The 21,549-nt window shown below is 38.0% G+C and overlaps 1 protein-coding gene across 3 annotated transcripts in view; it reads right to left on the bottom strand.

The window, feature by feature from the left end:
• The window catches only part of ldah (lipid droplet associated hydrolase), a 291,149-nt gene that overhangs the window by 155,424 nt on the left and 114,176 nt on the right, over nt 1-21,549 (bottom strand). For all 3 annotated transcript variants that reach the window (XM_073057003.1, XM_073057004.1, XM_073057005.1), the window contains exon 3: nt 12,792-12,926. In XM_073057003.1, the coding sequence (XP_072913104.1) occupies nt 12,792-12,926 (135 nt within the window). The remainder of the gene's footprint in view (nt 1-12,791; nt 12,927-21,549) is intronic.

Here is a 21,549-nt window from a genome sequence, read left to right as displayed (position 1 = left end):
ATTTCTTAAACCAGACAGAAAAGTGGTACTCATTAGAGAGGGATATATAATTTTCTAGGTACTAGATTATCCCTCAAAAAATACAAGAATTCATGAAGTAAATTGCAGCAGTTAATTAAATGAAAGGCTGCTAAAGTTAACAGTTACCAACATTATTCACAGTGGTCTCAGAAAACCTGCCACAAAGTTATTTATGCTGGGAGCATTCCATTTAAAAGTTCAGGGTCACAAACTTTCACGCCTGAGCTCCTTAAGACTGTAAAACCACTGTACTGTTTTACAGGTCTTGTTAACCTAGTCACTTTGTTTGACTGAGGTAGGTTTGACTCATGCTACATTAACAGCAAAGGGTTCTTGAGTGAAGGTCAGTAACCACATTTTAAGGGATTATAACACTTCCTATACAACACTTTACAGTTGTTAGGTGAGGACTAATTCCTGTTCATTTCAATTTGATCTCAGAACAGAGAACAATCACTTAAGATCCAGTCAAGTAGAAACTGCTGCATTGGTTTTACCCCAGGTAATTCAGAACAATTGCTTTTACGAAGTTAGATGGGCAACACTAATTAACTTGGTTGTCATATAATTATTTTGACATAAAATCCATGCTTTGATGCAGAAACTGCATTTACACAATGAAAAGTATTTTAATTTGTATCAATTACAATATGTTACAAACACCATTCCTATACATTTTGGAATGGACTTCAGCAGTTGCCTTCACAGATTTAAGAACTATCACTACAATTTTAAATCTATCAGCTGGCAAATCATACTAAAATGGTTATAAATATTAAATATACATGACATTTATTATTCCTGGGTAGTGTTGAATCTCAAAGTACCAGCAAATTTATTTCTATAGGATGTGAGAATGTTATTCTCTTAAGACATCTTTGCTTCCCTGCTGTGAGAGAACAAAATGTGATGAACATAGTATTAGTGAAGATGGGTGTTTAAATAATTGGCATTGAATTGGTGTACTATACGGCTCATTCTGGTGCAGTGTGACTCAATGATTCGATGGTAGTGTATATATGTTTCATTTATTGTATTCTTTTTCACCTTCACCTCTTCAAAATGCTATATCTGTCAGGAAATGTAGAGGAGGTTTGATCCAAATGCAGAGCAGTTGGAGATGATTCAGCAATCAATGATTACTTTAATAATAAATTGCAAAATAACATGCCATGAAGGGCCACAAAACTAGAGAGAATGTAACTAAGTAAAAGGCTAGAAGCAACTGATTGAGGGTGAACAAGGACTGTGGATGACAGCTGGGTTGAAATAGGCTGCAGGTGACGAGTTGGAAACTAGTGGGTATTGACTCCTGTTAGCTAGATGAAGACTGGGAAGTGCCTGCCTGTACAGGCCTGATAGGAAGCCCCTCCTATGGCTGGCATCTGACTGGACGATCTGAATGGATCCAGTGGAACTCCTCGATGAGCAATGGATGGAAACTGGATCTAAGGCCTCTCCTCTGGACCGTACCCTTTCCAATCGACCAGGTACTGCACACCCCATCCATAAGGAAGTAAATCATTCAGTTGGCAAGTAATGTACCCTGGACCACCTACCATTATCCTGCGTACTGGAGTTGCAAGTTCAGGTGGGTTGAGTGGTCCATGGACAATGTGCTTGAGGCATTATCTGAACAAAGTGATACAAATTCCAGGCTAGCCAATAAACAATGATTTGTAAAAAGTATTCAATCAAGATACAATTTTGAGGGAAACACAACCTTTCAAAGAGGAATGTAACAACAAATTGGATCAACATAGGTTGTTATGCCAGGTGTATTTCCAGATCATACTTCGGGCACTCTTTTACCAATGATTCCTATACCACTGGTAAATTGCTTAGATTCAAATTTGTTTGTTCTACATCAGAAAAGATTACCTTGCTTTCCACTCCACTATTCCTTCTCCTGCGAAAGTCAAACTACTGTAATGACAAATGCAGTGTATATTTCTCAGCAGACTGATTCTGAACTATCTATATATAATAGTACAGAAGTGCCTTTGAGATCATTGTAACACATTTATAGTTGTCGACACCATCCATAAGTTTGTTCCAATGCAAAACCTTCACTGCTCGATGACATCGGTGGTTTCTCAAGCAACCATTCCAATTTCAGTTCATTGTACGTGCTCCATTCTTAGCGTGGTGGTGCTGTTAAGAAAACAGACTCAGTGCCACCAGGAGCTCAGCTGCCAGCTGTCCATGCCGCCCTAAGTAACACTGAGCTATGCCGGCCAGGAATATTCCCAATTCAATATTCTGTACGGAGTTAGCCAGTGTCAGGTGCAGCAACAAGAGCGGCCATAGAGTATGTATTGCCCCAAAGCCCCAATAATGAAAGGGAAGAAAATACTGTCTGACCATTGCTTTTCAGTGACCTACTGGGGAAAGTGCACATCTGATAATGTTATGATTGTTTTCCTAGTCATAGGCTTCAATATAACACCCTCCACATAAAAAAACCTAACAGCATTCATTGCTTTAGCATCAGAACTGAAGACGTAAATGAAGAAAAAATGAGAAAAATGGGCTGCTTTATGACTAAACATAAAACCAAGGATCCTTGAAAGCAAATAGAACCAACCAAAAAGAAATAAAATAATTGCATTTAGGATTCATACATCCTAAAAGAAAACGTCTTTCACCAGTCTTCAGCAAGAACCTTCCCTCAAATTATGGAGAACTGAATTTTGAGTACTGCAAGACAACTACTTCCAATTCCACACAAAATATATGACAGGATTTTATTACTTGAGGAAAAATTGCACAGCCTAATATTGATAATTATTTTCTTTCTTCAAAGGTTCTCGTAAGGGTGTTAAAGGTTACGGAGAGAAGGCAGGAGAATGGGGTTGAGAGGGATAATAAATTAGCCATAATGGAATGGCAGTGAAGACTCAATGGGCTGAATGGCCTAATTCTGCTCCTATGTCTGATGGTCTGATGGTCTTATAAATATCAACTTGGTAGTTGACCTAAAAATATTAAAATGTTTTGTTTTAAAAAGCATCCTTGAACATGGCCCAACTGAAAATAATATGTATATAATTCAAAGTCAAGTTTTTTTGCAAGGTTTAAATCTGACATGATAATGTTTCAGCCATTTTGTCACTCAGCAAGTGACTGCTCCTTTACCCTTGAAAACCCACTGGCAGCAAAAATACAACTCAATCAACAGATGTCTTTTCACCTCTGTCATTAACACCTCTTAACATTCCAAGTGTCATTTGAAATGTTAATTTATTACACAAGTAAAACGTACTAGTAATAGCTACATTTTGATTCATTAAAACAGTTCAGTGGCATTTTTTTTTGTTCCAGCTGCACTTCCCTCCTCCCTCTGACCCTGCTTAGACCTCCACCCACTACCTCAGTTGCAAAAGAATAACAGGAGAATTTATACATACTGTGTTAATCAGCTGGTACTCCAGGCTATTAACATTCTAGACCCTTCCAACATGAAAGTGCCACTTGATTTCATTCAACACTCTTTATCACATGGGTCAAATCACTGAAACTTCTACATATAACTACACACCTTTTCTAAGTTCATATTTACATTGGCAAGTGCACAGCATTCCTCCGATTTTCCCTCTTAAAACAATTTTTGTAATCAAAAACATGGAGCTGGGAAAACATGGACGTTTCTACATTGATGTAAGAACATAATTTCAACAACTGCCCTCAGCATGTAGTTTCATCAGTGGTTCAAGTTAAAACATCATTGTTTCAACCTATTATAACCATGTATTAAGCTAATTTGTTAAGGTAGTAAGCACAAAAAACACCCATTTTGTCAATAAGCATCCAGCACATAAAAGCAGTTAATGTCCATATATGAAAGGGAAATACAGCAACAGAAAACAAATCAACCAAACTGAAAATAGCACTTTGTCAGCAACTTGTGGCATTAACTGTGGCAACAGGTTCTGCTGCTCATGTTGGACTTGGATTTTTAGTTATTTTGCGTTGAATTCACAGTTCAATAAAGCCATTTGTTAGCAAAATATCACTATTAGAACATCTGTGTGGGTTTGTAATCTTAAAGGAAATTCAATATGTTCTGCAAATGGAATGCAGTAGATACAGCAACACACTGGCTTATATTTAGAAATGTAAAAAGAAAAGCAAGTAATCCACAGTTCATATTTCGTAAATAACTAATTCATAGTTTATACTCTTGCAAATTTCTACAGATGGAGAGCATTCTGACTGGTTGCACAGCCTGGCATGGAGGCTCCAATGTGCAGGATCTCAAGACACGGCAGAAGGGTGTAGCTCCATCGCAGACCACCCCTTCCCACCAGCAAGGACATCTTCAAGAGCTAATGCCTCAAGAAGGCAGCATCCATCGTTAAGGGCCCTCAACCATCCAGGACATATCCTCTTCTTGTCGCTACCATCAGGGAAATGGTACAGCAGCCTGAAGAAATACACTCAACAATTCAGGAACAGCTTCTTCCTTTCTGTCATTAGATTTCACAATGTCCACAAACCCATGAACACTGCCTTTTCCTTTTATTTTGCACTATTTATTTATTTTGGAATTTATAGTAACTTTATGTCAGCACTGTACTGCTGCTGCAGAATGATAAATTTCCCATCATACAAGACAGTGATAATAAACCAGATCCTGATTCTTCTTAATTATTATACACTAAGAAAATACTATTCGTAATTTTTCTTCACCAAATTCCTTCCTTTGCTCTTTTCCTGACAGCATTGGCTCCCCTGCCTGGGCTTCAGTTCCACTGTTGTCCTCCAGCAGACAGAAACATATACCGTCTTGACTCATTTTTTTTCATCTATATGCCAAGACATTGAGTCTCTGCTGGTTACTTGGTCACGGGGGCATCACGTTGCAGCCCAATTCTGTCAGCACCCAATAACTCTTTCAGTAGGGGACAGTAAACAGGAACGGAAACCCGAGTTAAATTTCTCCCTTCAGCTTCATGGATATTTCAGTCAATGGTAACAGTCCTGCTCCAGAAACTTCAGCCAAATATCAGGACTGTGAAGTAACGAGGAAATACTGCATGAATGTGATGAGATTTTAAAACCTGGCCCCATCTGCTCAGAGATGTGTATGTAAAAGATCTCAGGAACAATTACAAACAGCAGTGGTGTTCTCCACTGATATTCTTCCTAATATTTACCTCTTAAACAACACTCCAAAATGATTATTTGATCAGTCAGCATCAATTTATTGCTTGCAAGGCTTTGCCATGTGCAAACTGGCTTCAGCATTTCTTAACTTACAACAGTAACCCACTTCCGGAAATTAGTTTTAATGCATTCCGGGACACCTTCAGGTCAGAAAAAGGTGTTAACTAAATACCATTTTGTGTTTATTCTACTTAACTAAGAACAGGGATCAAAGACAGGTACTGATGTTTGAATATCGTCTCCAGTTAAGGATTTGCAAATCAAGAAAGTCACCTTTTGTCAATTCAAATCAAATTGCCATGAAACAGAAGACTCTTGGGAGTTTCCTAAAACTTTTGAACAAAATGTGGAATATAGAAGATGATTTTTTACTCAAAATAACAACACTGTAGAAGTGTTCAGATAGTTCAATGTGTTGAAAGGATTTTCATTATTAGTAATGATCTGTGCAGCTTTTTCATTATGTATTAAAGTAATTCATTGCATTCAATCATGACAGATTTAAGTAACATATGCCAATTCCTCTCTTCAAGGTTATCTTAAAGTTTCAGATTCAGATTTCACATTGATTTATTTATCACATGCACATTGAAATATACAGTAAAATGCATTGTTTACATTAACAACCAACACACCCAAAGTTACCATCCTCTTCCCATATCTTGCTAAATAAAATCTATTCTGTATTTAGTTACAGTACCTGGAACTCCCAAGAGTAAAATATATAACCAAGACTGGTTGCTAACTTCAGATTCAATAAATTGGTTTATTATTGTCACATGCACGAAGATACAGTGAAAAGCTTTGTTTTGCTTGCCATCCATACAGATCATTTCATTACAACAGTGCATTGAGGTAGTACAAGGGAAGGCAATAAAAGAATGCAGGATAAAGTGTTACAGTTATAGAGAAAGAGAAACTGGTCATTATTTCCTATCATATGTGAACTGTACACATCTGCCACATAAGCAAGATAGAAGTCCACATACCACTGTTGTGGACACTCAGTGTCAATGTGCTGCTAAGTGTCATCTCAATCCACCAATGCAAGTCGTGCATGGTGATAAGTTCACTTGCACATAGATGTCGAAAGATTAGCTTTATTCGTTTCATGTACATTGAAACATCGAAACACACCAGTCAAATGTGTCATTTGCAGCAACAACCAACACAGTCGAAGGATGTCCAACCTGGAAGTGTCACCAAGTTTCCAGCACCAACTTCCATGCCCACAATTTACTCACCCTAATTTGTATGCCATTGGACTGTGGGAGGAAAGCGGACTACACAGACAAAAACCATGCAATCACAGAGAGAACACACAAACTCCTTACAGACAGCGACAGGTATTGAACCCTGATCATTGGTGCTGTAAAGCTAACTGCTACGCTACTGTGCCGACCTATTTAAGCCCAACCCACACCCAAAGAGCTTCTAAAAGCTGGCCAAACAAAGGTAGCATTTTGGGATATTTAAAAATAAATAAAATGATTCAACCAAACTCAACTAATTCAAAATAACTCTGATTGAATCGGTACCTTGCTCTCTTGCAGTCATTCTCCACCGTTCAAATGAATGCTACACTGGGTGTAATATGCTGCAAGGTGATATTGAAACACTCATCACAAGTAATACTTTATGTTGGGGCATTTTGATTTCTGCTACAAATTCAGTAAATTAAAAGACTACTCTGATTAGATCAACATAATGCCTTCATTCTAAGACAATAGGAAGAAACACGTTGCACATCTAATACTTCAACTATCTCATGGAAATCTGCAATAAACCTCTAAAATCTTGAAAATAATACATGTCTCAATAAGGAAACAGATAGCACTACAGGCTAATGACCTAAAGGAGCTCACAGAACCTTATTTCATAGAAGGAAACCATTCAAGCTATTTGTTTCTACTTAGACTTTTGAAAATGCCAGTCATAGCCACTTCATTTGCTTCCACGTGGCTCTATAAATTTCCACTTTTTAGATTTATATTTAATTCCCATTTACGTCTAAATTTCTAGTACTTCCACTATACTTTCAGACAATGTACAGCAGGTTTTAACATTTTGCAACATAAACAAATGCCTGATTTCCCTATTTCATCAATGACTTGAACTTGAAAATTGTGCATATAAATTCTGATCAAGAACATGAAGTTCCAAAGCATTTTCCACAACATAGTATATGTTCAGTATCATTTGTCAAAAGAATAACAAGTACAGTTACACATTTGATAACCTGGTGGTGATGCTCAACTTTGAAAAGAATAATATTGACTAATGGAAGGGTCAAGATACTCTTTGCCTCTTTCTGGGTTATTTGTTTTTCCATTCATTTTGAAATGATCACTTGTATAAGCTGACGTGGGCAGAACAGCTGTTATTTGTAAATAATGCAAAAAATCTAGAACTGTTTGTCTAGTTCTTACTTCTATATCACTCTTGGACGATACTAGAAAACCTTTAACCTGACTAAATTTGTTTAAGAGTGTAAAAAGTAGAAGACACAGAGAGCTATTTTTTATTTGCTGATGTAGCAAGTAACAGGACAATCATATCCAAGTAACTCTAGCCTTCTCCAGTGTTAGTCACATCCAAACATCTTTGGTACATCTCAGGAATGATTGGCTTGTAAAAGATATGGAATTAGCACAACAAGCTGAGCAGCTTACATTCTATGGTTAGTTTCTTCAGGCACAAAGAAGCCATGACTTTTTTAAACATCACAAAAAACTATGTTAAACTCTTTTTACTTTCTTTACTGTTGAAACAACATAGACCCTTACTGGTCAATCTAGCTTGTGACAGGAACATAACAGCACAAGAAATTAGGAGCTGATGTAAGCCGCTCAGCCCCTCAAAAGTGCCCCACCTTTCAAAATGATCATGCCTATGTATGCTGGCCTCAACTCTTCTGTGCCAATTCTCCATAATGCTCAATTCCTCAATCTTTCAAATATAGGCAGTTCACAAGGATTCTACTTCTGGGAAATGTTCTGTAGATCAGACCCAATGTCGTACCGCTCTATGTAAACTTGTTATATTCCTTCCATTTCATTGAATAATCACCCTAATAACTGATAATCACCCATAATTAATCTGATTAAATAATAGAATACATACACAACGCTGGAAGAACTCAGCAGGTCAGGCAGCATCTGTGAGAAAAGAGTAGCCAACGTTTCGGCCCGAGACCCTTCATCAGGAATGGGGGGGGGGGGGGGGAAGAGAGGACCGAAGCCCAGTTATAGAGATAGGGGAGGGGGAAGGGCTAGAGGTGCCAGGTGGAAAACCAATCAGAGGAAGGATAAAGGGGGGAGGGGATAAGCATGAAAGAACTGTAGAGGTAAAGGAGCAGAAAGTTGAAAGGGGAGAGAGGCAGAGAGGGACCTAGGATGGGGGGAGGAGGAGGGAATTACCGGAAATTGGAGAATTCAGTGTTCATACCACCAGGCTGGAGGCTACCCAGATGGTAGATGAGGTGTTGCTCCTCCAACCTGAGTTTGGCCTCATCATGGCAGTAGAGGAGGCCATGTATGGACATATCTAGATGGGAACGAGAGGCAGAGTTGAAGTGGGTGGCAACCGGGAGGTCCTGTCTATTATGACGAACGGAGCAGAGGTGCTCGACAAAGCGGTCCTCCAATCTGCGTCGGGTCTCGCCGATGTACAGGAGGCTACACCGGGAGCACCGGATGCAATAGACGACTTCAGCAGACTCGCAGGTGAAGTGTTGCCTCACCTGGAAGGACTGTCTGGGGCCTGGAATGGTGGTAAGGGGGGAGGTGTGGGGACAGGTGTAGCATTTGTGCTTACAGGGATAAATGCCGGGTGGGAGTTCTGTGGGGAGGGACGTGTGGACCAGGTAGTCACGGAGGGAACGATCCCTGCGAAAAGCTGAGAGGGGTAGGGAGGGAAAGATGTGTTGGGTGGTGGGGTCCTGTTGAAGGTGGCAGAAGTTGCGGAGGATAATGTGTTGGATCCAGAGGCTGGTGGGGTGGTAGGTGAGGACAAGGGGAACCCTGTCCCTGTTGTGGTGACGGGAGGATGGGTTAAGGGCTGAAGTGTGGGAGGTGGAGGAGATGCGGGTGAGGGCATCTTTGATGACGCCAGAAGGGAAACCACGATCCTGAAAGAAAGAGGACATTTGAGAAATCCTGGAACGGAAAGCCTCATCCTGGGAGCAGATGCGGCGGAGACGGAGGAACTGGGAATAGGGAATGGCATTTTTGCATTGGGCAGGGTGGGAAGAGGTATAGGCAAGATAGTTATGGGAGTCAGTGGGTTTGTAGAAGAGTCTGTTTCCGGAGATGGAGATCGAGAGATCAAGAAAGCGGAGAGAAGTGTCCGAGATGGACCAAGTGAATTTAAGGGCTGGATGAAAGTTAGAAGCAAAGTCGATGAAATTGACGAGCTCAGCACGGGTGCAGGAAGCAGCACCAATGTAGTCGTCAATGTAGTGGAGGAAAAGTTGGGGAGTGGTGCCAGTATAGATTTGGAGCATAGACTGTTCCACATAACACACAAAGAGGCAGGCATAGCTGGGGCCCATGCGAGTGCCCATGGCTACACCCTTGATCTGGAGAAAGTGGGAAGAACCAAAGGAGAAGTTATTGAGAGTTCCAGTCTCTGATTAAATAATATCTAGTCATTAACAAATACCATAAGTATTTTATTATTATTACCACTAGCTTGAAAAATGCTTTAAACTATATGGGAGAATTTGCCTACAATCAGATTTATGTAAGTATGTTCATTCGTGAATTGGAAAAGCCCTTCTAGTTACCTTTCTCTACCTTAAATATTTCTAATGATCTGGCCTCCATCACCTTCAGGGGTAGAGATTTTCAGAGATTCACTATCTTATGAAAAAAAGAAAGTTCTTCACACTGTATTTTTAAACGGCTGGCCCCATTATGTCCCCTGGCATACAACTCTCCCACTATTGGAAAAATATCATGATCAATTCTACTCAAGCTTTATGAACATCTCATATCCTTGAATAAAGTCATTTTTCATTTTTCTAAACTTCTAAGAACACAAACACAAACTGTTAAGCCTTGCTTAATAGGACAGCCAGGTTGGTGAATTTTTGCACTGCCCCCAACACTGTTTTATCCATTTTTAGGTAAGGAGACCACGATTGTTTGCAGTATTCCAAGTGTGGCCTCAGAAACACCCTGTACCACTTCAACAAAAACTCTCTATTCTAAGGTCCAAGCCCTTTACAATAGAGACTAACATGTTATTTGCCTTCCTAGTAACATTGCATCTACCAGCTAATATTTTGTGATTAACCCCTCTGAATTTCACTCATTTGCAATCTCTCTTTAGACTCCAGGAATTGATTACCTCTAGATCCACAAATGCAGTTGAAGCTAATGAACTGATTTGCTATGGTCATAGGCATCACTGGGCACATGAAGGTTGAATTCAGGAATGAAGCATTTTGTAGGCCAGTATCTTTATAGCCCAAAATATGTAAATTGTTAATTTCTTTTAACTGCAGTTTCAGGACTTCAGCACAATCCTTACGTCCATAATCGAGTTACAGCAGCACATCTAGACCATATTCATGGCAACAAATAAATCTAAGGAAGGCTAAGCCAGCACTGTCATATGTTATTCACAGACCTCAATTACACTGTCTCTATGTGTTTGCGCTTACTAATGGGGTTAAGGCTCATCTTGCAGATCATCCTCTCAACCTTCCCAACTTGACCCCATTTAAATCATTCAGGAGCATTTGTTCCTCAGCTACCACTTTTCCCTTTCAGCTGAGTAATGTGTCACATGAATAAGGTAATAAATGGCTCACTGTTTGCATTTGCCATCTTTATTGCCGAACATGTGTTTCATATATTAACTGAACCCATTCCTTCTCTCCTTACAATGAACTGTAGCACTGCATTCAGTTATTTCAGCAAAACCAGCTCTACACCTTATACATCTGGGCATAATTATCTGAGTCAAGAAGGGGTTTAGGCAAGGTCTTTCTGCACAAAAAATGTTACAAAAATGCCTTAAGCATATTACACTGTAGGATAGGACAATGCAAATGTATTACTTCTGAATGAAAACCAGCTGGGGATACTCTTCATTCATCATAATTCCAGTCTGTAGTGTACAGTCACAATATAAAAAAAATGACAACAAGGTAGGTTCAACAGCTTAGCCAACACCTCCACAAGTCAAAGGCTTCACAGTCAGTAGCTGCAACCTGCTAACAGTAAAAAAAAGATTTTAATGGACTTCAAAAACAAAAAAAAACTTTCAGATACTGAAGACCTGAAAGAAAAACACAAAATGCTGGAAATACACTATCGATCAGGAAGGATTTGCATGGAGAGAAACAGAATTGAAGTTTCAGGTCGACATCCTTTTAGCACAATGAATGTTCTGATGAAGGATCATCAATTTGTTTCTCCCGCAACAATTGCTGCTCGATTTGCTGAGTATTTTTAGCATTTCAGTTTTTATTACTATATTGTAGTTTTATGCATTATAGGCCAACACAAGGTATAATGGCATGGTAGCACTGGGTGCTTTGATAGCATAGCGGTTAGTGTGATGTTATTACAGCTTGTGGTATCGGAGTTCAATTCCAGTGCTGTTCTGTAAGGAGTCTCTGTACGTCCACCCTTGGAATGCATGGGTTTTCCGCATGTGCTCCGGATTCCTCCCACAGTCCAAAGATGTAGTGTGTAGGTTAATTGCTCTTTGTAAATTGTCCTGTGATTAGGTTAGGTTTAATCAGGGCTGCCAGGTGTGGCTGGGATAGCAGGGCTTGAAGGGCTGAAAGGGCCTACTCCACACCGTATCGCTAAATAAAGAAATAAAAATAAATAAAAGTGCTGCAGTATCTTCTAATTTTGAAAACCTCCATTTTAGTCTTCATAGAAAATTGTGCCCATTATTTTTCAAGAGCAATGCCTCTCTTAGAACACAAGAAAGTTAAATAATAGTGTTTTAAGTTCCCCGATAAAGTAGTGAAAGGTCAGTATTGCAAAGAAAACGTTCTCTTCAAATCCACTCCAATATTTACAAACTGAGTGTACATTTATGACTGGTGTGATCAAGAAATAGCAAGCATATGGTGTTTCATACAGGATATGAAAATTAAAACAGATTCAAATAATGAAGTTCACATAATCCATTACAAATCTCCTTGAGCCAATTTCACTTGGCAGCCAACGTATCCAGACTTCCAGCCTCTGCAGTAAATTCCACAGGCTCCTCGTTCAAGTGTAGAATGAACTGTCTCATTGGATAGTTTTGCATTAAATATCCAATTGAATAAACCCTGTCTAATATGACAGTACAAAACTTGAAAATGATGACGCATTATCTGCAGGTCAGAACATTACTTGGTACAAGTATGGAAGAGCTTTTGCAAATTATTTGTCATGTTTTACATGATAAAAAGGTTATGTAAATTTCTGCTATAGATACATTATTCTTAACTTGTAATTTTCATAAATTATGACATTTACAATGAAAGGTAATCTGCACAAGGTTCATCCATTTACAGAATTATTTGTAACCAAGTGGAACGAGAAAGAAGATGACTTCTTTTGAGGACTCCAAACCATGTACAATACCTTCCATCATCCCCATGCCTTCTGGAGGAATGCAATGGCCCGCGTGGCTTATCGCCCAGACGGGATACTTCTGCATCAGGATCTTGTGCAAAATTTGCATGAAGTGTTTATAGTAGCATACAATTCCTGGATTCCCTGTGAAAATACACAAGAGACAACAGGCTTATTAGAAAAAAAAATGTCATAATGAAAGGGAATCACCTACTACTCAGTTTTGGCATTATAAACCATGCTTTGTGGGAGAACTTGATGACTATATAAGTTGAGTAGATAGATAGATAGATAGATACTTTATTCATCCCCATGGGGAAATTCAACTTTTTTCCAATGTCCCATACACTTGTTGTAGCAAAACTAATTACATACTAATTACATACTAATTACATAGTATTCTGCTGCAAACCAGAAAAATATAAGACATATAATTTTGAAATAAGTAACAGCATATGTATGTTGAACTCTACATTCAAAACAATTGAAGTCAAAAGTCTAAAATATGGAAAGAATATCCTTTAATCTGAATGATCATAATTCATAAGATTAATAGCACTGAATCACAGAATTGTTACTGACAGAAAGATCCCATCAAATCTATTCTGGCTCCATCAATACGGTTTTTCACCTCCTTCCCAATAGTGCTGCAAATTATTCTCCATCCAGTGCCCAAATAATTTCCTTTACAAGGTATTGACTGATTCCATTTCCACCACCTCCACAGTGAATTCCAGGTCCTAACTGCTTTCTAAGCAAAACAAAGTTATGCAATCTATCTTGCATTCAAATACACCTAATATATGACGATCATAATAACAACTATTTCTTATTTACTGGATTTTAAATATATAGATATATAGCACATTTTTGAAAAAACATCTTGGACCTTATTTTGTATTTCCATAAAATTGAAGTAACTAAAGCAACTCTGGGATCAGCTTGGTTTATACTTGTACTTAGAGATCCGTCTCTAAATGTCAATTAGCTATTGCAGCAAGACCCACAAGCTTCTCATCAATACCTCACGTTAAAATCGCATCACCTCAGGAGGAGAAAAAAATATCAAAATTACTTAGATCATCTCACAAGCACCAAATGGGTTGGGTGTCAGTTAGGTTTTTACACAGCATAGGAAAAACTGACTGCAGCACTGAAATGGATTAAGAACAGTGTTGAACAAACTTAGTTACAATGCAGTTTATCCAGTTAAACAGGAGATTTGTTGTAGGTTTCCACAACTACTATTCAGTGACCAGAACTACACACAACCTGAGACCTAGGCATCAGAGACTTAAATGCATGTTTGAAAGAATCTTTTCCTCACTCAAAGCAGATCCTTAGATGCTACTGCTTACAGAATTGCCTGTTTCCTATTCTTGAAGAGATGCCACAATAAGTTATTGTCTATTTAATCAACGTGCCAAATGCAATATACTATATTAAACTTAAGTATCCTCAGTTTTGGGCTTCAGATTAGTGTGTACAAGATAGATAAGCTACTATGGTGCTGGAGTCCTTTCAACTAGAAGTTTGGGTTGCAGGTTGAGGTGAAATGGGGATTAGTTAGGGGGCTAATGCTTTCAGCTAAAATTCCTAAAGGTTAGTTGTCTGTTTGCTTCTGGGATTAAAGACAATTTCTGGACTTAAGTACAGGTTGCAAAGGAAATAAAAAAACGTTACTATGATTGAGTGGTACAAAGTTGAGTTTATCATAATATGCATCAGTACATGTATGTAAAGGTGCAATGAAAAACCTCCAGCAACATCACAGAGTGCATCATATAGGTAGCCTTCATAAGAAAAAAACATAAATAGAACAGGTCATTTGAGATATTAATTTTTTTACACATCAAACTCAACATATTTACTTTTGACCTGAACTGACTCTCTATTGAAAAATCCCTTAACTTTTAAATAAATGTCCTTCTGTTGAAGTACAACTATGGACACCTTCAAAAGGCAGTGCCTCAAGAAGGTGACATCCATCATTAAGGAAGCTCAGCATCTGGGACACACATTCATCTCATTACTACCATAAGGCTGAGAGTCCAACTCAACATTTTTAAAATAGCTTCTTCCCCTCTGCTGTCGATTTCCAAAAGGTCCATGCACACTACCTCACTATTCCATGTTACCACTATGATATTGTCTACTGATAGTAATTTTTTATGCCTTGTACTGTACCACTGCAACAAAACAACAAATTTCACAACATGCCAGGAATAATAAATCTGATCCCTGACTTCCCCCTCCTCTCTCTCTTACCACTCCTTTCTTTATTCTATAAACTTCTCCAGCTATACGTACTGTATAACCTTCTTGGAAATAAATCTTCCCCACATTCTGTTCTCCTATGCAACAGTCACATTGGTATCCATGCTTCCTTCAAGTTAGGGTATACCCATTGAAGCTTACATTTTTGTAGAAATGTAAGCATCAGAGAAAGTTTCATGACAATGCTTATTGCATTGAAGGTATCATTTAATTCAAGAACCAAACAGTATAACTGCTGATCTAGTTCTTCTAGCATTCTTACATGAATGAAGCTGCTTGAGTTTAAAGGGTAAAACGGATGTGGGCATTTGGTTTCGTTGTTTGACAATTCAAAACGAACTGGCAGACTCCCTTTATTAAGTGCAAAGTTACTCATGGAAATCCAAAAGATATTACATGAAAAACAATGAGAACTAGAATGGTTGTGCTTTAAGTGTGATTAGATGGGATAGTGAAAGTTTTATATTTTATCTCAGAACTAAGTCTGATATTAATAAAGATTTCTTGAAAAGCGTGTAAACAGATATTCATCTTGCAGTGATTAAGATCCACAGGTGTGAGTTATGACGGCCATGACACAACTTGTCATACATTTTACATATATCCCGATTTGTCCTTTCTTCAATTATTATCCAGCATCTATTTAACCTTCTTTATCAATTACCAACAAGAATTCCCGGCACACAAGTTTCATGAACGTACAGGAAATGTGTTTAGGTAGCATGAGCACAATGTATAGCAAATAACATTAACATGCTCACGCCTCCAAATCAACTGCTCCACTGAGATTATAGTTGCAGGTGTTTGTCCTGTTGTTATATGTAATTTGGGGATGGGTGGAGATCACATTCAGAGAACAGTTTTGATGGATCTCACAAGTCTGCTGGTTAAAGTTAGAAATATGCATATGTGTAGATTTGTTTAATTGTTTGGCTCCAACATAGGAACAGAGCAATGGTGAGAGATCAAATTACTTTCTATTATTCTATTCTTTCTATTATTCACTGCATGATGACAGCAAACGGCCTTAATCATAGCAGTGAATCAAAATTCCATTTTATTTGACTTTGCTTAAAACTTAAGTTCAATTTAATTTTCATTTTCTCATGTGTTGACGTGGAGCAGCTTATCAATTTGCATTTACTTATAGTCCCCAAATAAAACAGTTGTTTAAAACTTAAGGCATTTTGGGGTACACTAAATGAGAATCAATGCCAAATCTGTGGTCACAAATAAAAATTTGTAATGGAACACTGCTGCTTTAAGGAATCATTATTATAGTGTGCTCCAATTTTAAAACATTAAAACTTGACATGCATGTTTCTAAGATGGCAGCCACTGAACCATTTTGACCTGCTATGGGTTTTCATGTGAAACATCCACATCAAGCAGTTACCATGGAGAAAGTGGTTAATTAGATTTCTATTATTAAGCAATCTGTAATTGTTATTAAGTAAGTAGGGAGTGGGGGAATGAAACCTGCATTAGGGTGAATTGCAACAGGAAGTACCTGGCCCAATGGGACTTCACAGAATGTTGGTGCAAACACTTCAAAACTGATACAAAATGCACAAATAAATCAACATAAATGTGTCTAATTTCTGAACAAATATGCTGTTTATGCAATAATTTCATCCAAATTAATGCCAAGAAAACAATTTATTTAAATTTTTGTAAAGCTAACTAACATTAAATAAAAGAAGCACATGTGAGGGTGAATGGTTCTTTGAAAGAAAAATTCACAAGTTACAGTTGTGACCATCTATTATGGTCACCTAGAAGCTTTGTTTAAACCCAGTTAAATGGTAAATTGCTGTAAAGCTGGCTGCCAATAAAGTATGTGTGGTATCATAGTCACCATGGATAAAAGATTTTAAAATATGATTTAATAAATTATGCAGTACAATATTTTTAATTGATGCTAATTTGTATATTACTGACAAACGGACATAAATCTCTCTTTCTTCCTCCCTCCCTCTCTTATCATGCTGCTGACCTGTAATGATTCAGTTGGGCTATATTTTAGCTTAAAATATTCATTTCACTTTTTTTAATAAAGAAGGATAATGGATTTTATACTTCTGAATAATTGCCAAGTCAAATTCCACATAAAACCTTAGAGAACACTAAGCAGTAAATACAACATAGAGGTTAAAAATACAAACCTTACTATAATTGAACTCACAAGTTGGGGGAATAAAAGATCTCTGTAAAGCCCACATTGATCTAATCCTGATCTGCAGTCTCTGCTGTGATCAGAGGTACTGGGACACTGCCACCTGTCTCTCTCTCTATGCTAAGGGTTAGGTGGGGTAATGGAAGTAAATGTAATTCTTCAGAAGTAAGCATGTACAGATATCAGTAGAAAAATCATAACTAAAAAAGAAAAATACCACAGATACTGTAACTCAGAAATAAAACTAAACAAAAAAGAAAAAAAATCAGTGAATCAGGCTGCATTTTGAGACTTAAACAGAAATGATGCTCCAATAAACTTTCACATAAAATATTGATGCCCTAGTTATTAAAACCATTTTCCTCTCTTATCCTGGTTATCAAACTTGAAGAGATATAGTGGGCAACTGGTTTGTATGATCATCAATAAGTATTGTTAGACAACATAAACAGAAGTGGGTCTTGTTTCTGTCTGTCACAGCTGCTTACTAATCCAGGATGATACTGGATTGCAATGATAATTGTCAGCCTTTTCTTCATTCCAGCGTTTCTTAAATTCACCAACAAAATCTCACGGAAAAAAAAATAGACAATGCTTGAAATACTGAGTAGATCAAGCAACTACAGGTTAATAAGCCATTCATTAGACTCAAAAAAACTTAGAAAGAAAACAAGTTTAATGTTGCAGAATTAGCGAGAAAGGGTGGAAAGAATCAAAGAGAAAGTCTGTGAAAGGATGAATTCAAACAGAGATGGAGTAACACATGGCAAGGGTGAAGGCTGAAAGAGTATGAGAAAGGCCAACGAAAAACAAAAGGAGAAGTAGCACTAATGGTACAGTAGTTAGTGATGTGACTGCATACCTCCAGTGATGTGGGTTCAAAAGTGGCCTTGGGCGCTGCCTGTTTACAGATTGCAATGAATTCCACCCTCTGGCTAGAGAAATTCCTTCTCATCTCTGTTTTATAGGAACATTCTTTTACTCTGAGGCAATGCCTTCTTGTCCTAGACTCTCCCGCTACAGGAAACAAACTTTCCACGTCCACTCTATCGAGGTCCACTGCTCCCTCTAAGCTACATGGGTGCAACGTCCCTGTACTTATAGTCTTTGTTGCTGCGAAGCTGGAATGTTCCTTCACATAATACTAATATAATTTTGAAGTTATGTTCAAATAATTTTGAAATTATGCAAATACAATTTTGAAATCTGTTAATATAATTGTGAAATATCTGTAATTAATTTTGTTAATGAATAAATGTACTAAATGATAAACACATAGCCTTTACTTTGAAACGTTTTAGCGCATCAACATTTTTACTTTGTCAGTGTTTCAAGTTACAACACTGTTAAAAAAACAGTGCATACAATGTTTAGCATGTCCTTAGTTAAAAAAAAGAAAAACTAGTATCAGCTAATGTCACAGAATGTGATGTTGTGTTATTTAGACCACTAAACAAAGGAAGTTGGCTGACAAGTTGATATCCAATCAGCAACTATTGCCTGAAGATCTTGATTAATCCACAATATTGAGTAGCATTAACTGTCCTTAACAAGACCATAAAGCCATAAGACAAAGGAGCAGATGTAGGCCATTCAGCCCATTGAGTCTGCTCTGCCATTCCATCAAGGAGCATTATCTCCTTGCTTTTATATTCTATTCCCCTTGAAATAAATGCCAACATTGCATTTGCCTTCCTTACCACAGACTCAACCTGTAAATTAACCTTCTGGGAGTCTTGCACGAGGACTCCTAAGTCCCTCTGCACCTCTGAAGTTCAAACCTTCTCCCCATTTAGATAATACTGCGCACTATTGTTCCTTTTACCAAAATGCATTATCATACCACTTGTTTTTGCCCATTCTTCCAATCTAAGTCCTGCTGCAATCGTATCGCTTCTTTAGCACTACCTACCCCTCCACCTATCTTCATATCATCCGCAAACTTTGCCACAAAGCAATCAATTCCATTATCCAAATCACTGACAAACAATGCGAAAAGTAGCAGTCTCAATATTGACCCTTGTGGGACACCACAGGCAGCCAACCCAGCGAACCAGGAAAGGGCCCCTTTATTCCCACTCGCTGTCTATCCATGGCAGCATCTTTCCAGTAACACCATTGGACTTCATCTTGTTAAGAAGCCTCATGTGTGGCACCTTATCAAATGTCTTCTGATTTGGAATCATTGTAATTTCCTTTAAAAAAGCTGTTTGAATACAATTGAAGTACTGCAGTATGCAAAAGCAAAAATTATGGTCACAGTATCATGGCGATACTGCTTTTTGGAGTGAAAGATCTGTTTGCATCTATAAGTTCTGATGTCAATACTGTGCCTATTATTTGATATTTTCAATGTGTGTGTAATCATAGATGATAGATTTCCTGAATTAAGTGGATGGCAAGCTTTTGACCCTTTTGCTGTTGCAAATACAACTAATATTGAATTTGGAAAAGGGAATGTTGTACAATTGAGAAAAAAATACTCAGCTACTATTATGAACTATGACGAAAGTGTTGCCTCAAAAATATCGTAGTAATACTGAGATTTTAAATTTGTCATTTCTGAGAAAGTTAAGACTGGTTCAATTAAGATGTTCACTTATATGTTGAACTACAAGCTTAGAAATGAAGAACTTGAAGAACTGTCAATTCATGTCGACATCGTTGGAACATTTCAAGTTTCTAGTGCTGACTGAGAATGTAGATTCAATCTTATGAATTCAATCAAATGTAAATCCAGAAAGAGACTAGGTGGAAAATTTCAACATTGATTAACATTGCCTTCAAACTCTGCTCCCTAACCACAATGATGCAATTCTGCTCTCCAGTGACTGCCTGACCTTGGATCTTGCCAAATCTCATCATCATTAATATTGTTCAATTAATCTTTACCTCACCTTAGCTCTCGTCCTTTAAGATAATTCCTCCCATACTTCCTTATAACCTACAAAATGCCAGTCAATGCCAATTTATGTAAAAATCCCACCGCTTTCTGTGGCTTTGTCTGAAAATCTGCTTGATTACATTCCTATGAAGTGCCTTGGAATATCTTAGTTAATTAAAGACGCTATATTAATACACGTTGCTGCTATTAAGAAGAGAAGTGAGACAAATAAAAAAAAGCTTGTTGGAAGGGGTGACACTGGCAAGTCTAGTCAATCTAAATATATTTGGCTTGAGGGTGTAAAAGATAATGGATAGAAATCACATAGAGATCAGACCAAGTCAGATTCTTCAGCAATAAAATTATAGAAATTAGTCAATTCCTAACAGCATCCTATAAGTGGACGGAATTATTCCATTCAAGATTTTCCTAGATGTGCTACCTCTGGGTTGCTAACCTGATACCATAATCACTAGGGTATCAGAAGGACAATTCCAAATTTTAACTTGTCTCACATATGCGTTCATTTATTGTTTAGTCATTTAGTCGAGTCCAAATCTTCATGACTTCATGGACCAGAGGGTCCACACGGTTTTCATAGCAAGATACGGCCTTTCTTCTGCACAGACACTGCTGCTGCCCAGCTTGGGACCCGGCTGGGTTTGATCTCAGGATCATCTGCCTCGAAGCCCAATGCTGATGCCACTACACCAGTTCCAACATTTCAGGCTTACTTTTTTGTAAGATCTTTTTCGTTTATCTGCCTCTGCCTCAGGGAATACCAGATATCTTGAGTATACCATTTATTCTGTTCCATTCGATTTGCCAAGAATAAAATAAAAATAAATATACACAAGTATGACTTCTTCAACAAAAAAATTAAGTCACCATTATAAGACAGCTTCCCTTGTGGCAAATGTAAACATTGCTGGTAAACTAATCAAATGACTACAAACAGAAGGAATTTAGCTCTAAGTATTTCACCTACTACCAAAGTGCTGAAAATAAACATTTCAAGAGAAACACTATGAACATTATTTTGACACCCTGCTTGGTTCCTGTACCCAAGGCGGCGACTTCATCTGAATATAACAACTACAGACCAATTACCCTCATATCTCAAGTGATAAAGACGCTGGAGAGTCTGGTCCTGACTTACCTTGGACTGCAATCGAGATCTTCATTGGACCCTCTAATATTTGCCTACTGACCTCATGTGCGAGTGGATAATGCCATCATTTACCTGTTGCAGAGGGCTCACTCTCACCTGGATGATTTTCTTTTTTTTTGATTTCTCAAATACAATCCAGCCATTTCTTTTAAGTGAGAAGCTATAAAGGATGGGTGTAGGCAAATCCACTATCTCCTGGATTACTGACTACTTAGACCCCAGTTAGTACGGCTGGGTAGTTCTCTGTCTGAGATGGTGG

This window comes from Hemitrygon akajei, chromosome 9, assembly GCF_048418815.1.
Source record: "Hemitrygon akajei chromosome 9, sHemAka1.3, whole genome shotgun sequence".
Taxonomy (NCBI): domain Eukaryota; kingdom Metazoa; phylum Chordata; class Chondrichthyes; order Myliobatiformes; family Dasyatidae; genus Hemitrygon; species Hemitrygon akajei.
This window is presented reverse-complemented; position numbering and strand designations above follow the sequence as displayed.